Source organism: Orcinus orca, chromosome 12, assembly GCF_937001465.1.
Source record: "Orcinus orca chromosome 12, mOrcOrc1.1, whole genome shotgun sequence".
NCBI lineage: Eukaryota > Metazoa > Chordata > Mammalia > Artiodactyla > Delphinidae > Orcinus > Orcinus orca.
The window spans coordinates 36,312,017-36,333,261 of record NC_064570.1 but is presented as its reverse complement, the minus strand read 5'-3'; the positions used below and the strand labels follow the sequence as shown (position 1 = coordinate 36,333,261).

At 36.2% G+C, this 21,245-nt stretch overlaps 1 protein-coding gene across 2 annotated transcripts in view; it reads left to right on the top strand.

Annotated features, from left to right (window-relative positions):
- RNF217 (ring finger protein 217) overlaps positions 1-21,245 on the top strand; it is a 128,185-nt gene that overhangs the window by 94,683 nt on the left and 12,257 nt on the right. For both annotated transcript variants that reach the window (XM_033407898.2, XM_004263860.4), the window contains exon 3: positions 254-418. In XM_033407898.2, the coding sequence (XP_033263789.1) occupies positions 254-418 (165 nt within the window). The remainder of the gene's footprint in view (positions 1-253; positions 419-21,245) is intronic.

The following is a 21,245-nucleotide window of genomic DNA, read 5'->3' as shown; positions in this document are numbered from 1 at the left end:
TTCCAGAGTATCCGAAGGGTTTAATTCTAGTGTGGTCTACAAACAGTCAGATCACCCATGCCAAAGCAATTCTTTCCTCCTTTGATAACAGAACAGTCATATCTTATTCTAGTTTCAGTTTTGTATAGGGGGAGGTATTTTAAATTTGGACCAATTATAGCCTTTTAGCTAATTTCCCTAAGCATCACCATTCTTATCTTTTTAGACAATTTAATATATCTACTAGTACTTAATATTACTTTTCCTTATGCAGATCCAGTGCCCCACTTGCCAATTCGTCTGGTGTTTTAAGTGCCACTCTCCTTGGCATGAAGGTGTTAACTGCAAGGAGTACAAAAAAGGAGACAAATTATTGCGTCACTGGGCCAGCGAAATTGAGCATGGGCAGAGGAACGCCCAGAAGTGTCCGAAGTGCAAGGTGAGACAAACTTCGGGAGGGAAGGAAACAAACACGTGCATCTGGCTATCACTGAACAATACTATTTACAATATTGAAGTGAAGTCTCTGTATAACTTTCTTAATGCAGAGGTGGAGAAAAAGAATATTTGCTGTTTCATTTTAGAAGAGTAATTACATAACTAAAATGAAGATTTTTATATGTAAACAATGTATATTCTTACATTACATTTCAGAATTTAAGGAGGCTACGTGTAAATATGGATCTTAAGCTTCAAAATTCTAATTTTCCATTTAAAAATGGAGATGTGTGTACCGGAAAAAGCTCATATAAAAATGATATAAAGTATTATTTCTAGTTTGCCAACATGTACTTTAATCACTTCTCAATTAGGTAGGCTCTGAATCCTTGTAATCCTGTGGGATTTTTCCCCTCTGCCATTGCTTATCACTTTAGGATTACATTAAACTGGTCATTTCCCTTTTTGTAAATCTGGTGACGTAGAAGCTAAGAGCTAAAATCAGGACTTTATGAATCCCATTTTACTTTCATGCAAGTAATCGAGAGTTAGCAGGCATTTGAGCAGAGACCTAGATGTTGAAAGTCAACCATGCAGACAGCCAGGGAACGATCTCCTATAGACAAATCAGCATGTAAATCCAGCCAGAAAACTTTGGATTTGACTCTTACAGGATAGGGGTCTGTTGAAGTTTGAAGTTTTTGGGTTTTTTTAAAGCTCACTTTAGAAAATTATATGTATGTAAATGCATATGTACACTCCACCACGTGTGGTTTCCATTTTGTGCCAAATTTATTTTTGATAATCATGTCTAAACCGGGCCTAATTTTCTTTCAAGAATAATTTTGCAATTCCTTCCAGGATGCTTAGCACCAAGATAAATGAAATTTGAATTATCAGGAAAATTTTTTAAATTAATCATGTGAATGAAGCTTGAAGTAGTAGAAGTATATTCTGAAGCCTATAAATGAGAATAAATATAATACACAGATTCACTACACCAAATTCACATACTAGTTTATATGTATAGTAAGTAAAGCATTGCCTGAAATAACATGTTATGTTCTTAGCAATTGGAACATGTTATGTTCTTAGCAATTGGAAGAAATTTTTGAAATAGTTTGGATGGCCTGGCTCTCTTAAAAGTGACGTCTACAGATGTTTGAGTTAAAGCTTTCTTTGTTTTCCATGTAGAAGGCAAATTCATTTACAATTATCCCTTTGATTTTTTTTTAAACATCTTTATTGGAGTATAATTGCTTTACAGTGGTGTTTTAGTAAGGCTGCTTCAGATCACTGCATCAATTGCTCCGTAGATTTTTATTTTTTACCCATTGAAGAACAATGGGAAGATGAGGCCTTTCCCCCTTTCTGTTGCCTTTCCAATTTACTCAGAGGTACTGCTCAGTTTCAAACTAAATAAAGGCCAGTAGGAATTCAGTAGTGCTGTTTAAGTCATTCTGCTTGACACTTTGTTCTTAAGTATACTTTATATCCCTCTGGAAAGCTGTGAAACAATTACCAGTTGGCCTGGCTCTAAGAATGAGCGCTAAATGAGGACCACTGCAGCATTATATGTTAGGGATTTTCTGAATGAGTTGAGGTAATACATAAAAACATACGTTTGTTACTGTAATCCCTCAATCTAACATTAAATGAACTCGATGTATTGAAAGAAAAAGCACCCAGCTGTAAGGAATTTACTGAATGCACTAACAGCTCCCACAGTTTTTACAAATATAGATAAACAGCTAAGAGGATGCATACACGCTGGTTCTCTTTTGAAATAATAGCTAAAAGGTTGGGGTTTGAAAATGAACTACCTTTTAAATAGCTGAAGGGGAAGGAGCCAAAGAACCCTGGAATGAGTTTACACGACTACCTTGTAGTGGAGAATGTACTTGCTGGTGAGATCCAGGTTCCATAAAATTTATGTCAGCTTAAGTCATATTTTATGACTCGTTTTGAATACAGATAGTTTCAGGGCTTTTATAAGCATATGACTTTAAAGTTTTGCACTTTCTTAATTGTGATTTTTTTGTCATTGTTGTTGGACCATAAAATTATATTTTTGCCCATGAAGCCTCTCTAATACTAGAAATCCACAAGGAGATGTTATTCAGTCTATTAGTATTTTATATTCCAAGGCTTTATTTTTATAAATAATCTTTTAAAATTTATAAATATGAAAAAGGAAGATGCTAGGAATTTATGAAAAAAATTTCACACAGTGCTTCCAGGTGAACAAAAGAATTATATATTTTCATATGAATATGTTTTCAATAATGATCAAATATGTTTAAAATTTTGTTGTGACCAAAGTATATTTATGTACCCTGCACAGGTATATTTGCTTAGATTGATTCATAATTTTAATAATTATTTTGATTTTTTTTTGTGTGTGGTACGCGGGCCTCTCACTGTTGTGGCCTCTCCCATTGCGGAGCATAGGCTCCGGACGTGCAGGCTCAGCGGCCTTGGCTCACTGGCCCAGCCGCTCCGCGCCATGTGGGATCTTCCCGGACCGGGGCACGAACCCGTGTCCCATGCATCGGCAGGCGGACCCTCAACCGCTGCGCCACCAGGGAAGCCCTATTTTGATTTTTAAATGTTTGTTTTGTTCATAAAGGGTCATATAACATATGATAGAAATTTGGAAAAGAGAGGGAAAAAATTCACCAGAATCCTGCCACTCCAATATACTCACTGTTAACATATTAGTGTCTCCTCGGTCTCTCCCCTATTTAAGTAGCTTTAAAAAAAATAGAATCGTAGTATGGGGATAATTTGATATGCTTTGTTTTTCCATTTAACATGTCAAACCTTTCTTATGTTACTAAATAGTTTTCGTAACATTTATTAACTAAGTAATATTTGCTTAAATATCCTTCTTGCTATTAGTTACCAAAGCTGGCTTTGTTGGTGTTCGGGGTTTTTAAAAAAATATCTATATATTATAAATAGTGTATTGATATTCATCTTGAATATGTATTTTTCCATATTTTGGACCCTTAAAAGCATATATTCCTGAAGACAGAATTACTAGGTTAAAGGATATCAGTGTTTTCAGTATTTGGTACATAGTGCCAATTTGCTTTCTAAAAAGACTGAAACAATTTATAATTCCACCAGAAAAATCTGAGAACCTATTTCTGTATGATCATTTCTTATTAGCAGTTCAAGTATTTTTAAATGCATATTTAATACTTTAAAAATATTTTGTTCTTTTATTTTGAATTGTCTTGTTTGCTTTTAGATTGAGTACGAATTCATGTATTTTTGAGTTTGAAATGCCCCTTTTTGAATTATCTGTTCATATCCTTTGCCCACTTGTTTAGGTCAGGTTGGGGATACTTTTTATTATCAAACTATATGAGCTCTCTATTTTCTATTTGAAAATATTAATTCCTTTTCTGACATATTTTTTCCTATCTTTTATTACTTTCTTTTATATCAGTGATAATTTTTTTTAAACTTAATTGGTTTATGTGTGTGCATTTTTTTAATTTTTAAAAATTTGTGTTTGACCAAATATATCATTCCTTTTATTTTTGGAAAGAAAGAACACATAAACACACACATATATATGATATGTGAATATATTTATATTTATATATCTTTTATAAATATTTTACTACTAAGCCTAAAAAGTTATCTATCATCCAGAAGCTTGATAAATGGTCTATTTTCTTTCTTTCTTTTTAGTATTTAATTTCTAAATATTTTAACTCTTTGATCTACCCATTACTTATTTTGATGTTTATTATGCATTGGATACATACACTAATTTTTTCCAAATTAATAGCATCTAATCTAAATGTGTCCCCCTACCCATTGATTTGTAATTTTTCTCTAAACATATGTTAAATTAATATATATAAGAGCTCTTTTCTGAGCTCCCTAATCTTGTAGCTGCTAATTTTTTAAAAAAACTTCTGTGCTTGTACTGGTGAGTCTTAAATGATTATGCTTTTGTAAAATTTTCGCATCCATACAAGGTTTGATAATCAATTCATTATTTCAATTAGTATTCCAAATAAACCAACTTTTCTTTCATTAGCTTATAATTATTATTTATCCTGTAATGAGTTTTTATCTTTATCTCAAGTGGAAAGATCAGTTTAATAGATGGTATAATATTATGAAGAGATTTGACTTATGCTGAGAAATCAAAATTATTATTTATAATTGAATTTTGGCAGATAATCAGAATGAGTATTAAAACATTTTTTCTCCCATATACAATCAAGATACTTATTCATAAGTGTGTTTTTTTAATACTAGTGTAAAAATATACAAGCATTTATGGAAGTCATTTATTTATAGGACATTTTTATGAAAAATTAATAGTAGCATAGTAAGATCAACTTTTCTTAGCCATTTTTTTTGAGTCTCATTGCTTCCTTAATTCATAGTATTCTTCAGTCACTTGTGAGACACCAATTTTTATCTTCAAAATGTGTCTTCTATTTTGTATAAATTCTTAACCTACCAGAAATATATGCTAATTTTAAAATGTCTCTCTGGAAAATAGTTACCACAAGACTAAATCTAGTTCATGATAATTTTAAATTAAATTTAAAGCAAATAGCAGATTTAAATTTTGTTGGAGGTATTAGAATATTTGTTCAGTTTTATGCAAAAATTCATTTGAGACTTGTGTCTTATAGCACAGATTAGATACTAAACTCTGAGTTAATAAGAAAAAAAATTGTCAAAGAAAGTGAAAAGTGAGATGCACACCTAAAAATTAACAAACATGAGATTATACAATACAAAACAAATAAGTAAGCAGTTGTAAGCAGTTTCGTTTGTATACTTTAGATTTATATTGTTCATAAAAAATTTTGGAAACAATATTAAGTGCAAATTTTTTTTAATATATATTATCATTTGAAAGCCTGAAATACTTAAACTATTCCAAAGTATACATTGATAGTTCTTTAAATGGTACAGTAATACCCCACTAACTAAATTAAAAGCAAAAAACAAAGAAATTATTTTATCATTTCCTTTTTTCCAGAAAATGGCAACCACCTATAATTTTATTGTTCAACGCATACTTTATAAAAAGTCATTTTTTTTTATTTGGCAGCACTGTGCGGCTTGCAGGATCTCAGTTCCCCAATCAGGGATTGAACCTTGGCCACAGCAGTGAAAGCCCATAATCCTAACCAGTAGGCCACCAGGGAACTCCCCGAAAGTCTTTTTATTATTTATTTTAGTTTATTAATAAATGTGTGTTAGGTCATAGCAAACCCCAGCTGGATGATTCTAAAGGCCTGAACAATTTTAGATTTTAGAAGAATTAGAAATCTCTAATATTATTGTCTGATATTATAATAAGCATCATTAAAGATAAAAACAATCATGAACCTTCAGGAATGTGAATGAGAACTCTGTAAGAATGGTTAATGATCCAATCTTCTGATTGTTCCTCAAAAGGTTTAATACTAGTCAATTAGTGTTAGTTAACCAGGTTTTATCTTTTAGCTATATCATGTTTTTCTATTTAAAATGTTTTTTAAAATGGGGTTTTAACATTCAAAACTCGACAAAGGCCAGATTTCTGCCCTCTGAGTATATTTTTTTAACATACGTACTTTCAAAAGAGAGCTGGACACACCTTCAGGCCCTTTTACCCAGTAATTTGAGGCGAGCCAGTTTAAAGCCAGCAGGAAGTTAAAGTTAAGAAACAATTTTATAAAAAAGGCAGTATATAAAGAAAATTTTATCTCTTCAAAAATATTTCTGAAAGAAATATTGTAATATGTTAACATTATTAAATATCAGTGGTAAATCCATGCATGTCTGTTATACTATCATCTTTAAATCTTAAATGTTGGAAATACTTCATGAGTAAAAATAAGTAAAACCTAACAAGAGAACAGAAGAACTCTAACATCACAGCTTTCTGGAGCTGCTTACACATCTCTGTTTGCCTCTGCAATCTCTAAGGATTTGACTATTACATTTTCTTTTTCCTTCCTCAGGTAAAAGTTCAATGTTTCTAAGAATACTGGGCTTACTAAAGCAAAGTTGGTGTTAATACTTCTCAAAATGGTTAGCTTTTCATAATTTGGAAAATTAAAGGGGAATTCCTCAAACATCCCTACCCCAAACTACCTTCTTCCTTAATGTCAGATAAGAGAAATACTTATGTAAACATTTATATAATGTGGTACAAATATAGTCATAGCCAACTAGATGACATGCAGCTGACCACTTTAATTTTTCTCTTATATAAGTAATAACATATCTCTAGTTAGGACATTTTACAAAACATTGAATAGGGATAATTAATTAGGAAGTTATACATTTTCATAGGCTAATATATAAGTAATGTGATTTATGAATTAAGGGTAATTAAGTCATTTATTTTTATTCCAAGGTCAACATATATCCTATTTTTAGGAGACAGGACAGTCACTTTTTTTTTTTTTTAAGAAATGCCAAGATATGAGCAGGGAGTGCTGAGTTCTAATATGCCAGCTTTATTTTATTCATACAAATGCCTTTGTCTTTCTTTGTAGTGTCTTTCTTTGTAGTGTTAGCACAGTAATAATAATGGCAATACTATCTACATGTACTGATATTTACTACATATTACTCTCCATTGCAGTTTTACACGCATATTATCTCATCAGATCCTCAGATGTGATACTAAGATGCTAAGTTCCAATGTGCCCTCCAAATCTTAACTATTAAATGCCTTTTGATAAAACTTGAAGGTGTTTCACAGTAATAATAAAATGATAGGTTCAATAGTATGTGAGCTACATTTGTTGTCTCATTTAAATCTCAAAGGAAAGTTGTGAGAAAGGGGTGATTACCACCACTTAAAGATATAGAAACAGTTTCAGAGAGGTTAAGTAACTGAACCAAAAGGCAGGCAGGGGAAAGTACATTATATTCATAATTTATTGAGAATTTGGAATTAAAGGAATTTGCTTGTCAAAAGATTTCCTTTCAGATATTTTATTCTCTTAAATCCTGTAATAGGATGCTTTTGGCAAAAATGTATTGATTCAGAGAAAAGATTAATTTGCTCCTGTTCACATCAAATTAGCACAAACCCTGTCTGTGGGCTCTTATATCTGAGCTATAGCTATAGAGCCTATGGTTACTGAGGAAAGAACTTAGGGTATTAATGTTGGATTTTATAGATAATCCTGCAATTCTCTAGCACTTCACACATCGCTGCAAAAGTATGTTCAGCAGCTGGTGACTGCTTTTAAATAGTGCCTGTTGCAGAAAATAAAATAGCTTCTCCTTGACCACTAATTACCCACTTTAACTCTCCAGATTGCTTGAAATCACTAAATTTGAAGCAGCGGTTATCACTGCTACTGTTTTCTTGAAGTGCCAAAACCTAGACCTTAGTTGTGAGAAGAGCCTGATTGTTTGGTGACAAATGTTTTATAGGATATAAACTGTATTTCATCCAATGCCCCATTTTTATGACTAATAACTTCAATATTTGTTTACTGTCTGAGATTAAATGTATAATGTGAGTACATATAACATTTCATTAAAAATCAATATATTGTCCTCGTAATATAGAATAAAAATAAGTGCAAATATAATGAGATAATATGTATTTCAACATGTAAATGTTCAGGTACCATGACATTAAAAGACAAAAAGTAGCAGATTTTTGAACCCATTTAAAATGCATAAATTTGGATTTAAGAAACCATGAAGTGAAGCCTAAATATTATCAATAGCTATAGTTTTTATCTGACATTTTAAAATGAGGACAAAATTAGTGTATATGTGTATATATATGTGTGTATATATATGTATGCTTATATATGTCTGCATATGTACATATGAATGTATACAATTTTATTGCTAGAAAATTCAAGATACATTAAAATCATACAGGGGCTTCCCTGGTGGCGCAGTGGTTGGGAGTCCACCTGCCGATGCAGGGGACACGGGTTCGTGACCCGGTCCGGGAAGATCCCACATGCCGCGGAGCGGCTGGGCCCGTGAGCCATGGCTGCTGAGCCTGCGTGTCCGGAGCCTGTGCTCCGCAACGGGAGAGGCCACAACAGTGAGAGGCCCGCGTACCGCAAAAAAAAAAAAAAAAAATTTAAAAAAAAAATCATACATACCTCTTTGGGGCTTATATATAAAATGAAGTTAGATTCTGAATACAATCACTCTTTCTCAGTTTACACCGTAGTTATACAGTAACTAAAAAATTATCTAGTAAAACCATACAAACATTATTTTGCGTTTATATATAAAATGAAATTAGGTAACATGTTCAGATATTTATAAACAGATTTTCACCTATATGAATGTCTAGTGTGTCAGAAAATTGTATGGGTGGAACCTAAATCTCTTCTGTGTGGGATGTCACAAACATTGAAGAACAGCCTGAAATGCCAGTATCAGCCACCTTTGTGACAACTGAACATTCCCCTACCAAAGAAATTCTGAAGCATCTCCAGGGGCCTGAGAGACCCTGTGGAGAGCCCCTGTTAGAGATGAGGGCTTCTGAAAGGAATGAAGGCCAATGACCTGTGTAGACAGGGAATAATTGAGTAAAAATCTGCCCATTTTCCATTTGGATACCTATGGGGCCAGTTTTGCTAAAGGATCTAAAGCTTTCTAAGATGGTTCATTTATTTTTCTTTTCATTTGATTTCACGCTTTAAGAATTGCTTTTTCTTTCTGCAGCAAACTCAACTTAGAATTCCAAACAGGATACAAGTTTTGCTGGTAGCAGCAATCAGTAGGCAGATCAACAAAGTCTGGAGAACTATGAGAAAAGGTCTATATCCAAATTCCTAAGCAATGTCTTCATTTGCTTTAGTGAGCTTCTCCAGCACAGTGCACTCTCCTGTCCCCAAGATGGGCTTTCTCATAGTTTCTCCATCTCAGTAAATGGCAACTGCAACTTTCTAGCTGCTCGAGTCAAGAATTTGACCTCTTTCTCTCACACCCACACATACTGTCAGTCATTAACTTTTGTAGATTGTACCATCGAAATGTATGTGGAATTTGACAACATCTCAGCACCCTTGCTGTCACTAATCTGGTACAGGACATCATCATCTTTCTCCCTCTAAGATTTTTGCAATAGCCTCCTGACTGGATTCTTACTCTTCACAATGTTCCTAACCCAGCAGCCCAGCAGCCAGAACAAGACTGCTAAACCTAAGGCAGATTACGTACCCCTCTGCTCAAAATCCTCCATGGCTCCCATCTCACACAAAGCAAAAGCTAGTCCCTACAGTGACCATGTGCCCCATCACACTCTGCTCACGCCCGCACCCCATTATTCCTCCGACCTCATCTCCTACTTCCTTCACCCTCCTCCAGCCACACTGCCCTCCTGGCTGTGCTTTAAAAACATGAAGCATGGGCTTCCCTGGTGGCGCAGTGGTTGAGAGTCCGCCTGCCGATGCAGGGGACATGGGTTCGTGCCCCGGTCCGGGAAGATCCTGCATGCCGCGGAGAGGCTGGGCCCGTGAGCCATGGCCGCTGAGCCTGCGCGTCTGGAGCCTGTGCTCTGCAACGGGAGAGGCCACAACAGTGAGAGGCCCGCGTACCGCAAAAAAAAAAAAAACCATGAGGCATGTTTCCTTCTCAGGATGTCCATGCCTGCTCTACCCTTTGAAATATTCTTTCCCCAGATATCTACACACCCAGCTCTCTCCCTTCATGTCTTTGAGCAAAATTCAGCTTCTCAGTAATCACTTTCCCCTACCTCAATAGGTAATATGCTCCTTATAGGCTTTATTTTTTTCCATAGCTCCATATTGCTTATCACTATTTAAAATAGTGGATATATTTTGCATCATGAGAGCGGGGATATTAATCTGTTTTGATCCTTGAGGTACCTTGTGCCTTTAGAGCAGTTCTGGGCACTGTTTAGTACTAAACAGAAAATGGTTGAATGAATGAATGTCATTTTTCTTTCCTCCTTATATGTACTTGTAGTGAGAATCCATTGTGTGCTCTGTACAGCATGGTCCTTTTTCTCTTGAAACCCACAGAAGGGGAGATGCAGTGGTTACACGGAAGACGATAAAACACTGTTGCACTTCAGCAGGGCTTTGCGTAGAGTATTATAAGAGAGTTCATGGTAAAGGGGACATCTCCGTTCATCTCGGGGAAAGCAGGGAGAGCTAAGTTGTTGAGGATTGTTGGGTGGATTTGGCATGATGAAAGGTATCCAGGAGTGGGAGTATTACACTTAAAGAACAGGGCACAGAGCCAGGAAATGAGTGCTGTGTACCAGAGCCACAAGCACTTTGTGGTTCCCTTAGAGTAGGGTTCACAGAAGGAAGTGGTGAAAGGTGGGGCTGTAGAAACAAACAGAAGCCTGGGCTTTGCATGCAATGTTAAGAAACTTGGATTTCATCCTCCAGACTGAAAAGTTATAAACAAGGGAATGGTGGTAACCAATTTATATTTTACATTGGTTGCTGTTGATTATATGAAGGTGGTTGTAGACATCTAGAAGGAAATGGTGATTGTATGAGCTAAGGTAATGGTCAAAGGCTGGAGAAGAGAAGTATTCGATAAATATCTTGTGGCTAAAACTGTCTGATTTTGTTCAGTGGCTGGAGGTGAGAAGTGAGAAGAGGATAACAACAGGGTATTTAGCTTGAGTATCTAAATAGATGGTGATACCATAAACTGTGATAAAATCATGGAGATGGAGTTTTCTTGTTGTTGGGCTAGGGAGCCTTGGAATGGTTATGAGTTTGGTTTTGCTTATTTGACTTTGAAATGGCTGTAAGGCATACAGGTGCATATGACCCCCAATCAGTTGCTACATGACTCTGCAGCTCAGGAGCCAGGTCTGCAGTGGAAATTAGGAAATGAGATCCAGTGGAGGGAAGTTGAAGCCATTTGAGTATGGAAGAGATCACCCAAAGAGTATGTGCAAAGTGGTGATTCGTGGATGGGATTAAGAGGTAAGTGAAGAAACGAAATTGAGTTATTTGTAGTAAGGTGGACAGACCTAGAGTCTGTCATACAGAGTGAAGTTAAGTCAGAGAGAGACAAACAAATACCGTATGCTAACACATATATATGGAATAAAAAAAAATGCTTCTGAAGAACCTAGGGGCAGGACAAGAATAAGGACGCAGATGTAGAGAATGGACTTGAGGACACGGGGAGGGGGAAGGGTAAGTGGGATGAAGTGAGAGAGTGGCGTGGACATATATACACTACCAAATGTAAAATAGGTAGCTAGTGGGAAGCAGCCGCATAGCACAGGGAGATCAGCTCGGTGCTTTCTGACCACCTAGAGGGGTGGGATAGGGAGGGTGGGAGGGAGATGCAAGAGGGAGGAGATATGGGAATATATGTATATGTATAATTGATTCACTTTGTTATAAAGCAGAAACTAACCATTGCAAAGCAATTATACTCTAATAAAGATGTTTAAAAAAAAAAGATAAGTGAAGAAATAAGAACCTAAGAGAGGTAAGAGGAGCCCCTGGAAAAAAGGTGTCACTGAAGCAAGAGTGTATCGAAGGTCAGAGGGAAGTAGTGGTCAACTGATTAAATGACACTGAGAGATACAATAAGATAAGAATTAAAAACATGTTCATTGGATTTGGCAATTAGAGGATCATGGATAATACTCATTTGTTCTTTTAATATTTATTGAGAACATGCTATGTGACAGGATCAGTGCAACTCCCTTTAATAAAATAACAAACAAGATGTACATGATCTGGGCCCTTTCAGATCTTATCAACTGGGAGAGGGTTTGAGCAGAGACATATAATTAAAGAGTTTGAAAATAGAGAGTGAGAAATACTCAAGCAAGTACAGCTTGCTTCTCATTTCATGGATACAGTGCCTTGAATATGCTGTGCTGGGAATGGTCTCCCTACCTCCAAGTCTTCTTAACGGGTGAACTTAACTTATTCTTCATTTCTCAGATCAGCTGACACTTCCTTAGAGGAGCCTCTTCTGACCCTTAGACCAGATCAAGCTTCTTAAGTATTCTCTTCATACCTTATCCTTTTCCTTCATAGCTTATGAGTGTCTATTTATTTGCAGAATTGATTATGTCTATCTACAGCTTAGACTAAAATCTCCTTAATGGCAGAAGCCATGTCAGATTTTATCAATGGACAAATAAATATTTATTGAGTGAATGAATGAATGTTTCCTGGAGAAAGACAGTTGATCTGGATGTTGCAGTAACATGGGGTTGTCGGTATATAGCTCAGCAGTAGAATATTTGACTGCAGTAACATGGGGTTGCTGTCAGCTGAGGAAGAATTGAGAGGTGAGTAAGAAAAGCAGTGAAAATATTCTGTTAAGAAGCTTGGTTAAAATGGAAGGGTGGGAGTAATCATAGGCTAGAAGGTCATGTGGAATTAAAGGAAGGATTTATTAGGATGGGGAGACACCTGAGCTATTAGCTGGCTAAGTTGTGCAGTCACAGAGGGGAAAGGGGAAAGATGAACGGGAAGGAGGGGAAAACTGACATCTGGAGATTTCTGAGAACATGGGGTGTGGGGCTAAGGGAAGTACGGTAAAGAAGAAGGAAGAAAATTAGGGGCTAATTTGTAGTACACTCTACCGTGAGGAATGAGAATCTGACAGTATTCTACACTTCTTCAAAGAATTTGTCATCATAAATCAATCATGAGACTGAAATATGTATGAAATTTCCTATAACTAAGAAAACCAGGACATTGGAGGACAATTAGAGTATTGGCTTTAAAAAGCTAACATAGCAGGAGACACCAAATGATTTTGAAATCATCTTATATATTTTTTGCAACATAGTTTACCATAATAGAGGCCACCATGTTTGACATGAAGATGAGGATTCATTCTGCTTATCTATTCCTTCCCTTTCTTCTCCTTCTAATTTTTGATAATTATTATTTTAGCTCTTCTTTTGATTATCTTTTACCTTTAAATAATATACTCTAATCTTGGTTCAATAGTCTAACAATTTTAGGTGATATAGGAGGATCTAGCCCTCCTACAACTCTTTCCACTTCTCTATTTCCCATTTTCTGTAAGCTGTAACTTTGTTTTCATATTGTCAAATTTAATAACCTTCACATTCTATTCTAATGTAATATTTAATACTTCTGTTATTTCTAAAGGATAATTCTAAAATGGGAAAACCAATTGGGTATTTACATAATCAAGAACATATAATTATGGAGCAAAGATTACATTTCCTTTTCCATGAGATCACAACTTCTAGGAAAAATGCCTTTTGCATCTTTGCTCACTGTCAATTCCTTAATCATGCTGTAGTTTCTTACGCCTCATATTTGGAACTTACATGCCTTTCATTTTGTTTTGTTTTTCCTGAAAGTCCTTACTGTTTTTCTTTCTTCCTTATTGGGAATAGAAATACCACTTTATTTCTCATGTTATTTAATATTTAGCTCCTCAGGAATTTTATTGCTTGGTGTATATTCCATTGTTATTTTTTTGAAGGTGTTCTTGAAACCAGCTGACTTCCTGTTCTAAATTGGACTGATTGCTTTTCAGCTCTTTTGCTGAGATTTCTTACAACTTTTTTGGTATGTGGTAACACTGTCTTTTCTTGACTTGCGCATTCACTTAATGAAGTGGTTCCTTAAGTCATGGCACCAGAAAAGGAACAGAGGAGTCTTAGCATCTCTGGAATTGTTTCATTTTTACCCCCATATATTAATTATTTTGTAATTGGACAACAATTCTAGGTTCATATTTTTAATGAGGTCTTTGAAGCCTTTGTGTAGATGTTTGCTTTTTAAAAATCCCTGTGTTGAAGAGCCTAGGGGCAAGACAGGAATAAAGACAAAGACGTAGAGAATCAGACTTGAGGACATGGGGAGGGGGAAGGGTAAGCTGGGACGAAGTGAGAGAGTGGCATGGACATATATACACTACCAAATGTAAAATAGATAGCTCGTGGGAAGCAGCCGCATAGCACAGGGAGATCAGCTCAGTGCTTCGTGATCACCTAGAGGTGTGGGATAGCGAGGGTGAGAGGGAGATGCAAGAGGGAGGGATATGGAGATATATGTATACGTATAGATGATTCACTTTGTTATACAGCAGAAACTAACACACATTGTAAAGTAATTATACTGCAATAAAGATGTTAAAAAAAAATCCCTGTGTTATGGAAAATTGGTATAGTGAGATAAGTAAGGAACTGAGAGTTACTCATGGGATTTTTTAAAACTTTCCTCATAATTATTGCTTCTAATTAATTCCCCCCATATCAAAGCCATTGAGGCAAATACATATATTAAAATAATTTTATACATAAATTATTTGTTGGGAACAATAATACATAACAGTTAATTTACTTATCATTTCCTGCTTAAAGAATAAAATAAGCCTTCAATTCTTGGTGAAAGTGGAGATAAATACTTGTGGGCAGATGTGTACTGATTTAGTTATAAAATAGGTTGGATATGTAGCAGTTCATTTATTGTTATTCTTCCACGTTATAATTAAGTAGAATCTGTATGAAAATAGAAAGGTGAATTCTAGTTTTATTTTTTTTGTTTTATTTTCTTTTTTACATCTTTATTGGAGTATAATTGCTTTACAATGGTGTGTTAGTTTCTGCTTTATAACGAAGTGAATCAGTTACATATATACATATGTTCCCATATCTCTTCCCTCTTGCGTCTCCCTCCCTCCCACCCTCCCTATCCCACACCTCTAGGTGGTCACAAAGCACCGAGCTGATCTCCCTGTGCTATGCAGCTGCTTCCCACTAGCTATCTATTTTACGTTTGGTAGTGTATATACGTCCATGCCACTCTCTCGCTTTCTCACAGCTTACCCTTCCCCCTCCCCATATCCTCAAGTCCATTCTCTAGTAGGTCTGTGTCTTTATTCCTGTCTTACCCCTAGGTTCTTCATGACATTTTTTTTTTCTTAAATTCCATATATATGTGTTAGCATATGGTATTTCTCTTTCACTTTCTGACTTACTTCACTCTGTATGACAGACTATAGGTCCATCTACCTCATTACAAATAGCTCAATTTCATTTCTTTTTATGGCTGAGTAATATTCCATTGTATATATGTGCCACATCTTCTTTATCCATTCATCTGATGATGGACACTTAGGTTGTTTCCATCTCCGCGCTATTGTAAATAGAGCTGCAATGAACATTTTGGTACATGACTCTTTTTAAATTATGGTTTTCTCAGGGTATATGCCCAGTAGTGGGATTGCTGGGTCATATGGTAGTTCTATATGTACTTTTTAAGGAACCTCCATACCGTTCTCCATAGTGCATGTACCAATTCACATTTCTACCAGCAGTGCAAGAGGGTTCCTTTTCTCCACACCCTCTCCAGCATTTATTGTTTCTAGATTTTTTGATGATGGCAATTCTGATTGGTGTGAGATGATATCTCATTGTAGTTTTGATTTGCATTTCTCTAATGATTAATGATGTTGAGCATTCTTTCATGTGTTTGTTGGCAGTCCGTATATCTTTTTTGGAGAACTGTCTATTTAGGTCTTCTGCCCATTTTTGGATTGGGTTGTTTGTTTTTTTTGTTACTGAGCTGCATGAGCCTCTTATAAATTTTGGAGATTAATCCTTTGTCAGTTGCTTCATTTGCAAATATTTTCTCCCATTCTGAGGGTTGCTTTTGGTCTTGTTTATGGTTTCCTTTGCTGTGCAAAAGCTTTGAAGTTTCATTAGGTCCCATTTGTTTATTTTTGTTTTTATTTCCATTTCTCTAGGAGGTGTGTCAAAAAGGATCTTGCTGTGACATATGTCAGAGTATTCTGCCTATGTTTCCCTCTAAGAGGTTGATAGTTTCTGGCCTTACATTTAGGTCTTTAATCCATTTTGAGATTATTTTTCTGTATAGTGTTACGGAGTGATCTAATCTCATACTTTTACATGTACCTGTCCAGCTTTCCCAGCACCACTTATTGAAGAGGCTGTCCTTTCTCCACTGTACATTCCTCCCTCCTTTATCAAAGATAAGGTGACCATATGTGCGTGGGTTTATCTCTGGGCTTTCTATCCTGTTCCATTGATCTATCTTTCTGTTTTTGTGCCAGTACCATACTGTCTTGATTACTGTAGCTTTGTAGTATAGTCTGAAGTCAGGGAACCTGATTCCTCCAACTCCGTTTTTTGTTCTCAAGATTGCTTTGGCTATTCGGGGTCTTTTGTGTTTCCATACAAATTGTGAAATTTTTTGTTCTAGTTCTGTGAAAAATGCCAGTGGTAGTTTGATAGGGATTGCATTGAATCTGTAGATTTCTTTGGGTAGTAGAGTCATTTTCACAATGTTGATTCTTCCAATCCAAGAACATGGTATAACTCTCCATCTATTTGTATCATCTTTAATTTCTTTCATCAGTGTCTTACAGTTTTCTGCATACAGGTCTTTTGTCTCCTTAGGTAGGTTTATTCCTAGATATTTTATTCTTTTTGTTACAGTGGTAAATGGGAATGTTTTCTTGATTTCACTTTCAGATTTTTCATCATTAGTGTATAGGAATGCCAGAGATTTCTGTGCATTAATTTTGTATCCTGCTACTTTACCAAATTCATTGATTAGCTCTAGTAGTTTTCTGGTAGCATCTTTAGAATCCTCTATGTATAGTATCATGTCATCTGCAAACAGTGACAGCTTTACTTCTTCTTTTCCGATTTCGATTCCTTTTATTTCCTTTTCTTCTCTGATTGCTGTGGCTAAAACTTCCAAAACTATGTTGAATAAGAGTGGTGAGAGTGGGCAACCTTGTCTTGTTCCTGATCTTAGTGGAAATGCTTTCAGTTTTTCACCATTGAGGACTGTATTGGCTCTGGGTTTGTCATATATGGCCTTTATTATGTTGAGGAAAGTTCCCTCGATGCCTACTTTCTGCAGGGTTTTTATCATAAATGGGTGTTGAATTTTGTCGAAAGCTTTCTCTGCATCTATTGAGATGATCATATGGTTTTTCTCCTTCAATTTGTTAATATGGTGTATCACGTTGATTGATTTGCGTATATTGAAGAATGCTTGCATTCCTGGAATAATCCCCACTTGATCATGGTGTATGATCCTTTTAATGTGCTGTTGGATTCTGTTTGCTAGTATTTGGTTGAGGATTTTTGCATCTATGTTCATCAGTGATATTGGCCTGCAGTTTTCTTTCTTTGTGACATCTTTGTCTGGTTTTGGTATCAGGGTGATGGTGGCCTGGTAGAATGAGTTTGGGAGTGTTCCTCCCTCTGCTATATTTTGGAAGAGTTTGAGAAGGATAGGTGTTAGCTCTTCTCTAATTCGCCTGTGAATCCATCTGGTCCTGGGCTTTTGTTTGTTGGAAGATTTTTAATCACAGTTTCAATTTCAGTGCTTGTGATTGGTCTGTTCATATTTTCTATTTCTTCCTGATTCAGTCTTGGCAGGTTGTGCATTTCTAAGAATTTGTCTATTTCTTCCAGGTTGTCCATATTATTGGCATAGAGTTGCTTGTAGTAATCTCTCATGATCTTTTGTATTTCTGCAGTGTCAGTTGTTACTTCTCCTGTTTCATTTCTAATTTTATTGATTTGAGTCTTCTCCCTTTTTTTCTTGATGAGTCTGGCTAATGGTTTATCAATTTTGTTTATCTTCTCAAAGAACCAGCTTTTAGTTTTATTGATCTTTGCTATTGTTTCCTTCATTTCTTTTTCATTTATTTCTGATCTGATTTTTATGATTTCTTTCCTTCTGCTAACTTTGGGGGTTTTTTGTTCTTCTTTCTCTAATTGCTTTAGGTGCAAGTTTAGGTTGTTTATTCAAGATGTTTCCTGTTTCTTAAGGTAGGATTGTATTGCTACAAACTTCCCTCTTAGAACTGTTTTTGCCACATCCCACAGGTTTTGGGTCGTCGTGTCTCCATTGTCATTTGTTTCTAGGTATTTTTTGATTTCCTCATTGATTTCTTCAGTGATCACTTCGTTATTAAGTAGTGTATTGTTTAGCCTCCATGTGTTTGTATTTTTTACAGATCTTTTCCTGTAATTGATATCTAGTCTCATAGCATTGTGGTCGGAAAAGATACCTGATACAATTTCAATTTTCTTAAATTTACCAAGGCTTGATTTGTGACCAAAGATATGATCTATCCTGGAGAATGTTCCATGAGCACTTGAGAAAAATGTGTATTCTGTTGTTTTTGGATGGAATGTCCTATAAATATCAATTAAGTCCATCTTGTTTAATGTATCATTTAAAGCTTGTGTTTCCTTATTTATTTTCCTTTTGGATGATCTGTCCATTGCTGAAACTGGGGTGTTAAAGTCCCCTACTATGAATGTGTTACTGTTGATTTCCCCTTTTATGGCTGTTAGTATTTGCCTTATGTATTGAGGTGCTCCTATGTTGGGTGCATAAATATTTACAATTGTTATATCTTCTTCTTGGATTGGTCCCTTGATCATTATGTAGTGTCCTTCTTTGTCCCTTCTAATAGTCTTTATTTTAAAATCTATTTTGTCTGATATGAGAATTGCTACTCCAGCTTTCTTTTGGTTTCCATTTGCATGGAATATCTTTTTCCATCCCCTTACTTTCAGTCTGTATGTGTCTCTAGGTCTGAAGTGGGTCTCTTGTAGACAGCATATATATGGGTCTTGTTTTTGTATCCATTCACCGAGTCTGTGTCTTTTGGTGGGAGCATTTAGTCCATTTACGTTTAAGGTAATTATCGATATGTATGTTCCTATTCCCATTTTCTTAATTGTTTTGGGTTCATTATTGTAGGTCTTTCCTTCTCGTGTTTCTTGCCTAGAGAAGTTCCTTTAGCAGTTGTTGTAGAGCTGGTTTGGTGGTGCTGAACTCTCTCAGCTTTTGCTTGTCTGTAAAGGTTTTAATTTCTCCATCAAATCTGAATGAGATCCTTGCTGGGTAGAGTAATCTTGGTTGCAGGTTTTTCTCCTTCATCACTTTAAATATGTCCTGCCAGTCCCTTCTGGCTTGCAGAGTTTCTGCTGAAAGATCAGCTGTTAAGCTTATGGGGATTCCCTTGTGTGTTATTTGTTGTTTTTCCCTTGCTGCTTTTAATATGCTTTCTTTGTATTTAATTTTTGATAGTTTGATTAATATGTGTCTTGGCTTATTTCTCCTTGGATTTATCCTGTATGGGATCCTCTGTGCTTCCTGGACTTGATTAACTATTTCTGTTCCCATATTAGAGAAGTTTTCAGCTATAATCTCTTCAAATATTTTCTCAGTCCCTTTCTTTTTCTCTTCTTCTTCTGGAACCCCTATAATTCGAATGTTGGTGCGTTTAATGTTGTCCCAGAGGTCTCTGAGACTATCCTCAGTTCTCTTCATTCTTTTCTTTATTCTGCTCTGCAGTAGTTATTTTATCTTCCAGGTCACTTATCCGTTCTGCTGCCTCAGTCATTCTGCTATTGATCCCATCTAGTGTATTTTTAATTTCATTTATTGTGTTGTTCATCGTTGCTTGTTTCATCCTTAGTTCTTCTAGGTCCTTGTTAAATGTTTCTTGCATTTTGTCTATTCTATTTCCAAGATTTTGGATCATCTTTACTATCATTATTCTGAATTCTTTTTCAGGTAGACTGCCTATTTCCTCTTCATTTGTTAGGTCTGATGGGTTTTTATCTTGCTCCTTCATTTGCTGTGTGTTTTTCTGTCTTCTCATTTTGCTTACCTTACTGTGTTTGGGGTCTCCTTTTTGTAGGCTGCAGGTTCGTAGTTCCTGTTTTTGGTGTCTCTCCCCAGTGGCTAAAGTTGGTTCAGTGGGCTGTGTAGGCTTCCTGGTGGAGGGGACTAGTGCCTGTGTTCTGGTGGATGAGGCTGGATCTTGTCTTTCTGATGGGCAGGTCCACGTCTGGTGGTGTGTTTTGGGGTGTCTGTGGACTTATTATGATTTTAGGCAGCCTCTCTGCTAATGGGTGGGGTTGTGTTCCTGTCTTGCTAGTTGTTTGGCATAGGATGTCCAGCACTGTAGCTTGCTGGTCGTTGAGTGAAACTGGGTGCTGGTGTTGAGATGGAGATCTCTGGGAGATTTTCGCCATTTGATATTATGCGGAGCTTGGAGGTCTGTTGTGGACCAGTGTCCTGAAGTTGGCTCTCCCACCTCAGAGGCACAGCACTGACTCCTGGCTGCAGCACCAAGAGGCTTTCATCCACATGGTCAGAATAAAAGGGAGAAAAAGTAGAAAGAAAGAAAGAAGGAAAGAAAGAGAGAGAGAGAGAGAAAGAAAGGAGGGAGGGAGGAGGGAAGGAAGGAAGGAAGGAAAGAAAGAAAGAAAAGAAAGAAAGAAAGAAAGAAAGAAAGAAAGAAAGAAAGGAGATAAAATAAAATAAAGTAAGAAAATAAAATAAATTTATTAAAATAATTATTAAGAAAAAAATTTTTTAATAAAAGAGAAAAAAAAAATGGACGGATAGAACCCTAGGACAAATGGTGGAAGCAAAGCTATACAGACAAAATCTCACACAGAAGCATACACATACACACTCACAAAAAGAGGAAAAGGGGAAAAAATCATAGATCTTGCTCCTAAAGTCCACCTCCTTAATTTGGGATGATTCGTTGTCTATTCAGGTATTCCACAGATGCAGGGTACATCAAGTTGATTGTGGAGCTTTAATCCGCTGCTCCTGAGGCTGCTGGGAGAGATTTCCCTTTCTTCTCTTTATTCTCACAGCTCCCAGGGGCTCAGCTTTGGATTTGGCCCCGCCTCTACGTGTAGGTCGCCGGAGGGCGTCTGTTCTTCGCTCAGACAGGATGGGGTTAAAGGAGCCGCTGATTCGGGGGCTCTGGCTCACTCAGGCCGGGGGGAGGGAGAGGCACAGAGCGCGGGGCGAGCCTGCGGTGGCAGAGGCCGA